Below are 6,000 nucleotides of genomic sequence, written 5' to 3' on the forward strand. Positions count from 1 at the left end.
AATATTGCTGATTGATGGCGCGGCTTGACTTTGTCCCAGAATGCGTTTGGGTCCCTTTCGATCGGCTAAATTTTGCTCCTGAAGCGAAAAGAATTAAAGAAAAGAAAGAGCAAGGCAATCATTAATTTGAGTGCGGCCAAGAGAACGAGGCCGTTGCCAGGGATCAAACTTCAAAGTAGGAAAGAGCAAGGCAATCATTGGAGCGAAAAAGGCAAGACGCCGTTGCCGGGGATCGAACCCGGGTCGCCCGCGTGACAGGCGGGAATACTCACCACTATACTACAACGACTTGTTGGTTTTAGTGGTTAGGTAAAAGTTTAATTATAAAAGTTACGGCTGTCATCTCTCAACCATCACGGGGTCAGATTATCTGCCCTGGCATAAACCCAGCGCCACAGTTCCTCCAGGTGGTCCAACAATGGAATTGTCATTCTCTTCAGCCACGCCAGGAAGACATCGAGCATGTCCTTTTGCAGGTCTCTTTCTTTGTAAACCAATTGGATTTCATCTATTGTGGTTCGCATCATTTTTTCCTTGATGAACATTCTCAGGCATTGTTTTATTATTATTATTTTTGTTTGCTAATGCGGTGTTTTTTTTTTTTTTTTAATTATCATATGTCAATAAAGCATGTTCTCAATTATCGATGTCCCTCTACTGATCGCTTTTCTTTTCCTCTACCTTTATTATTGCAAATTTCAACTGCCCGTGCAATTCTTCGTAGAAACTGAACCGAGCAGCATAAATTAATATAAGCTTTGCTCCGCTAATCAGATGGTTTAGGGAAGCGAGGTGATCCTTGGCATCCGATGCGGATGTAGTACCATATAGCGTCTTGTTTATGTAATTATTTTTTTAGCTGCGCGTGGCCCTTTTCAATTATGCACTCTCAGAATAGTGTACTTCAAAGTGGACCTTTTCCTGTGCATGCTGCGTGTATACTTCTTATCTACAGGGTCTTTGCTCCGAGGAAGAGTTAAGACGCATGAGTGGACTCCTTGCTTACTGTCCATTGGGCGGCCAAAGAATTTTGTGCAACTATCATTTTGGCACACTAGCTATCCTAAAAGGAAGGATGTGCTCTTTAAGGTGCATATCTCTTACCACGTCTAAGTTTTATTGGGGTGTTGACATTAAATGCTGTGCTTATTTAGTCCGCTTCGATGTCACATTGCTCCCTTTTACCATCTCAGGTTTTATGTGGTCAAATGGATGAAAGGAGAGTTGTTCATGTAGTAGAGGGCAGGTATACCATCTTTTGTATTTTAATGATATTCCTTTCAGGAGTATGAAGCAGAGTTCTTGGCATGGATATGTTACAAACTTCTGAGAGAAGCAGTATTCTTAGCATTTTTTGCCGCACGTTCTCACGTGGAAGTAAAGAATATTTTTTGTTCACCTCAGGAGAAAACATCGTGCCTTAAATTCTCTGGTTTTTGTGTTGTTTCTGTTTCTTTATCCGTTGTCTTACAGTTGTATAGATGAGATATATGATGCACTGGCTCAACGTCTTCTATCTGCAGCAGCAACGACAGCAAACTCTAATTTTAAGTAAGTTTTAGCCTAAGGAATTAGGGTGAACTTGTAAAATTAGCTCTAATGATTAATGTTATTGTACAGAATAAATGTGTGGTCTAGCATAGCACGGTTTGTGGGCTCTTCCAATTATGAGTCCAATGATCAAAATTTGGCAGATGGTACTTGGTGATATGTTGTGGATCCGGTTCACAGTATCATTCTGCAGTAGTATTCTAGCTTTATTATGATTACAGGTATAGTTATATATTAATTAACCTTATCATAATCTTAATGACAACTCCCCCCCCCCCCCCGGGGGGGCTTTACTTCACTATATTGTACATTACTAATCCCATTCCAGTGAAAACTTCAGTTGGTTGTAGCTCGTGATAAATCAGCTGTTTTGTAGATCTTTTGCTTATCATTTGGGATAGGGTATTTATTACAAGAACAAAAAAATCTTCAATTATTTTATTGTCAATTAAATGCACAACTTCAATGTTGAGTTATTAATTGTATAAAAAAGTTAGGCGAACAATTCAGTTACATCTCTCACTGCCTCCTCTCTTATTGTATGACAAGGTCAAGGAAGTAATGTCTTATTGAATATATTGCTGGAAGTTTATGACTTGCTATGTAGAATATATGTTGGACTGATGCAAAATGAAGGGTTACTAATTTTTGTGAGATCAACACTTATATGCAGCTCCTTGTATCCTTGCTATCAAGTTTTCCAATTAAAACATGATGAGTGCATATTTTTTCAGACAAATGTGCATTTCCCTTGTTAAACTATGTATTTGTCATGTTTTAATTACAAAATCATACGCTTGATATATTTTCATTGGAAAACTGATGGCAAAGATACCGGGAACTACATTGTAATCTAATATTTTTTTCAAAGCTTGTAACCCTTGAAATCCTTCCACTAACTGCTTTTGCCAAAATTGTGAAATTTTCAAATGGCCTTGTGATTCCCTTTTTCTAGCAGGGTTGGGTAGTAAAATAGCAGCAGCGTTATGTTAAATTTTATCGATAAATATATTTATATACTTGTTGACTGATTTCTGATGTAATCCATTTGTTTTCAAGTTGAAAATTATTTTGATGATGCCAATTAGGTATTTGGTTGGTTTGGCTGGTCCTCCTGGTGCTGGAAAAAGTACTCTAGCACATGAAGTAGTCAGTCGTATAAACAAATTATGGCCAGAGAAATCTTGTTCATTAGATTCTCAGGTCAAGCCTTCTGATGTTGCTACAGTGGTTCCAATGGATGGTTTTCACCTTTATCGTTCGGAACTAGATGCAATGGAGGTTAGCTTTCTTATGGTGCTCTTTATTTTGGCCATCTTTTAGAAATTTCATTGCTAGTTCTGCCATTTTCCCTATGAATGAGCATCCAAGTGATTGCAATTTTAAGATGTCATGAAGTTTCTTATTGATTTTCTCACCTTGAGATTGAATTAGTCTTGTCTATCTCAATTAGGCCTTTTACTTTTCTGAACTATCTCTATAAAATAGAGTGAATGGTATGTGCATATTCATGATCCAGATTCCATCTTTATTGTTGATCATGTGGGCAATTGTAATTTTTATTGGATGTTTTTGTGCAATAGGACCCAGAGGAAGCACATGCCAGAAGGGGAGGTGAGGCACCTCTTAATTACTTACCAGTTTTAGACATATTTTCAGGAAAGGAATTGATATCTCATTGGTATCTCAGCTCCATGGACATTCAATCCTTCACGCTTGCTTACATGTCTCAAGAATTTAAGACGTCAGGTAAGGGTGCGTAATTTTAAAATTTACTGGTATTTGTTTTAGGCTTATAAACTCCAGAATTGGTTACTTTGGGCATGAACCTTTTTTATCGTCATGAAAGTTATGAGGATTATGTTCTAGGTTCTGTCATTATGTAAGCAGATAGGCATTGACGTTGATTGAGATCATATCTGCTTTGCATCATATCACATTTTCGTAAACAAATTTTCCAGGGATCAGTATATGCACCATCATTTGACCATGGTGTTGGGGACCCTGTGGAAGATGATATTTTTGTGAACCTTCAGTAAGCATCTTAACTTTAAGACATTACTTTGTCTGCAGTTTGGTAATTTATGGCACTTCAGTAGAACTGTTAGATTGGAATCCATATAAACCATCAGAGTATGCATAATAGGATGCATTTTGGATGAAGACAAGTGATTGTTTGTATTTTTAAAAAAATTCCTGTGAAGAAGTACTTTAGAAAAAAATTGCTTCTGAAACTAGGCACTCTATTTTTTTTTAAAATGAAAATAGAACCCTTGCAAAGGCGCATCAACTGATTAATAGTTTAAAGCTCACACTCAAAAGATGGTAAGCATGATTAATTAGGCCAAGACTTCACATTGAACCAACTAGGTCCAACCTCAAGATGGAGTCTGGATAACAAACTCCATCGTCTCAAAATATTATTCATAGGGCTGTGGTAATAGTGATAAGGTATGTTAAGATTCAGGGACTAGAAGAAAACCTAGGTAACTTCAATGGAAAATTATACGTCCAAGTATTTTTTGTTGGGTTCACGTTTGATGACTATGATAAAGCAAGCCCATGGAAGATACTGAATTAATTATTTATTCTATAATTGGAAATATTAATACTGTAAAGTTAATCTGAGAACTCTTAACTCTTGAGCACTTGTATTCTTAATTTTTCTTCATCTGTTCCAAAAGCTTTATCTGTTCCTAAATCGGCTGAATTTCAGCATTTCCAAGTTTTTGCAACTAAGCCAACTTATTTTGGATTTATAAATATGCAATTCTTCAGCACATTTCTTTATGTAGGCACAAAGTGGTTATTGTAGAAGGTAACTACTTGCTCTTGGAAGACGGCATATGGAAGGAGTTATCATCTTTGTTTGACGAGAAGTGGTAGTTTCTGGTTTTACCGAGTCTGAACTTTCTCTTTGTAACTTTTTTTGGCCTCGGGAACCGAGAGGATTAACTGTTCAGTAAATTCTAACAATGAGAATAAAAATAACTTCATTATGAAGAAAATATCACTGCAATATGTGGCAGCTTCTTGTGTTTTCTATATCACATGACAGTTCTCTAATTTTCTGGTCCTCATGACCCTCAAAAAAATATGTTCATGAAAGTAAGGATTTTTTACGATATGTTTTAGGAACAAAAAAGTCATATAGTGGAAGTACAGTGCAGGGTTTGGAGCGTGCATGCACTGTTTGCATATCTATAGGAAACGGGGTAATTTGTATGGACCATGAAGGAAACGACCTGATCTATAAGTCACGGGCCAGTTGCTTTTGCTGTTTCTGAATTTCTTCTATCAATTTATCTAATTTGTTCTGTCTTTTTGTTATTCGAGGTTTATTGATGTAGACATTGACAAAGCCATGCAACGAGTTTTAAAGAGACATATATCAACTGGTACCCACTTTTCATAAGTATTTAATTATTTATCAAACTCTTTTGTGAAGAAAATGCATTTTATAATTGCATGATTCCTTTCTCTATGCTCTCCCCATCTTCAATAGGCAAGCCCCCCGAAGTTGCTGCATATCGAGTAAGATTCCCACTTATAGCTAAGGAATATGTCTAGTGATTCTTGTGCGCAGTTGAGAGATGGTGACCACCTACTGGGTTTCATGATCCAGATATCTAACAATGACCGGCCCAATGCAGAGCTGATCATGAAGTCCAAAAAAAATGCTGATATTGTAATTAAGTCAGTTGATTTCTGATCATGCATATTGCTGGAAACGGGAAAATAGAGGAAAGGAATTTATTTATTAAACTGAAGAAAAGTATTAGGAGGAGGTCGTTGATGAGAAAATAATCCCTGGGATAATGTATTTTATTGATTGCATGCAAAATCATGTCCTCTCCTCTGGTTATATTCGGAGGGTTTGTTTTACTTTTTCTAATTATTTCCCTATGGTCTAGTGGTTTTAATTTCAGGACCAAATGATGGCATGGCCTGTCTTTTTATTTTCTTTTTATTTTTAATTGTTGTTTTGTACTTTTTTATTAATCAGACTTCTTGGTTATTCCGAAAAAGAAAAATGTTGGGAGGATTTGCAAGTCAATTACTTTTTCTGTTTTAAATTATGAGATACTTTTAATGGATATTTATCATTTTAAAATATAAGATATTTTGAGAGAATTAAGATTTTATTGAATAGGTTTATTTTAATTTTATTCTTTCTCTCTATTTAATGTTAATTAAATGTAGATTTAAGATTATTAAATGAAGAATATTTTTAAAAGTTTATATTTTTATTTTTTTAAAAAAAATTATTTAATATATTTAATTAAATTGATTTATATGTAAGATTTTATTTAAAAATATATTTATCGCCAAAGGTAATGATTAGTTATGTTAGCATAGTTTTATGCGTCAACCTAGCAATCAATTTCTTCACAATCCTGAGTTGATACACATGGTGGTAATTGGCTACATTTGGAACTGATATCTGAG

At 35.5% G+C, this 6,000-nt stretch overlaps 1 protein-coding gene and 1 non-coding gene across 3 annotated transcripts; one reads left to right on the top strand and one right to left on the bottom strand.

Annotated features, from left to right (window-relative positions):
* Nucleotides 1–217: 217 nt before the first annotated feature.
* TRNAD-GUC (transfer RNA aspartic acid (anticodon GUC)) lies at nt 218–289 on the bottom strand. Its single transcript has one exon. It is a non-coding gene; the product is annotated as a tRNA-Asp (tRNA).
* LOC129306026 (putative uridine kinase C227.14) lies at nt 262–5,487 on the top strand. 2 transcript variants are annotated; one of them, XM_054946327.1, is made up of 12 exons: nt 262–476; nt 956–1,089; nt 1,194–1,246; nt 1,474–1,551; nt 2,640–2,832; nt 3,135–3,165; nt 3,242–3,306; nt 3,513–3,586; nt 4,347–4,433; nt 4,888–4,949; nt 5,057–5,085; nt 5,177–5,487. In XM_054946327.1, exons 1-12 carry the CDS (start codon nt 419–421, stop codon nt 5,261–5,263), a joined length of 951 nt encoding a protein of 316 aa, XP_054802302.1. In that variant the 5' UTR covers nt 262–418; the 3' UTR covers nt 5,264–5,487. The 2 variants fall into 2 exon arrangements, with proteins under 2 accessions (XP_054802302.1, XP_054802303.1); XM_054946328.1 differs by having other exon boundaries at nt 281–476; nt 3,242–3,300.
* Nucleotides 5,488–6,000: the final 513 nt, after the last annotated feature.

Source organism: Prosopis cineraria, unplaced genomic scaffold (assembly GCF_029017545.1).
Source record: "Prosopis cineraria cultivar Desert tree isolate PC_DT_omini unplaced genomic scaffold, ASM2901754v1 PC3, whole genome shotgun sequence".
NCBI lineage: Eukaryota > Viridiplantae > Streptophyta > Magnoliopsida > Fabales > Fabaceae > Prosopis > Prosopis cineraria.

Excerpts from the sequence above, each read along its gene's own strand:
- LOC129306026 (XM_054946327.1), top strand. The coding sequence starts at position 419 with ATGGAATTGTCATTCTCTTCAGCCACGCCAGGAAGACATCGAGCATGT. Across the intron at positions 3,587-4,346 it reads GATATTTTTGTGAACCTTCA|GCACAAAGTGGTTATTGTAG; the intron begins GTAAGCATCTTA and ends TTCTTTATGTAG. Across the intron at positions 4,950-5,056 it reads AAAGAGACATATATCAACTG|GCAAGCCCCCCGAAGTTGCT; the intron begins GTACCCACTTTT and ends CATCTTCAATAG.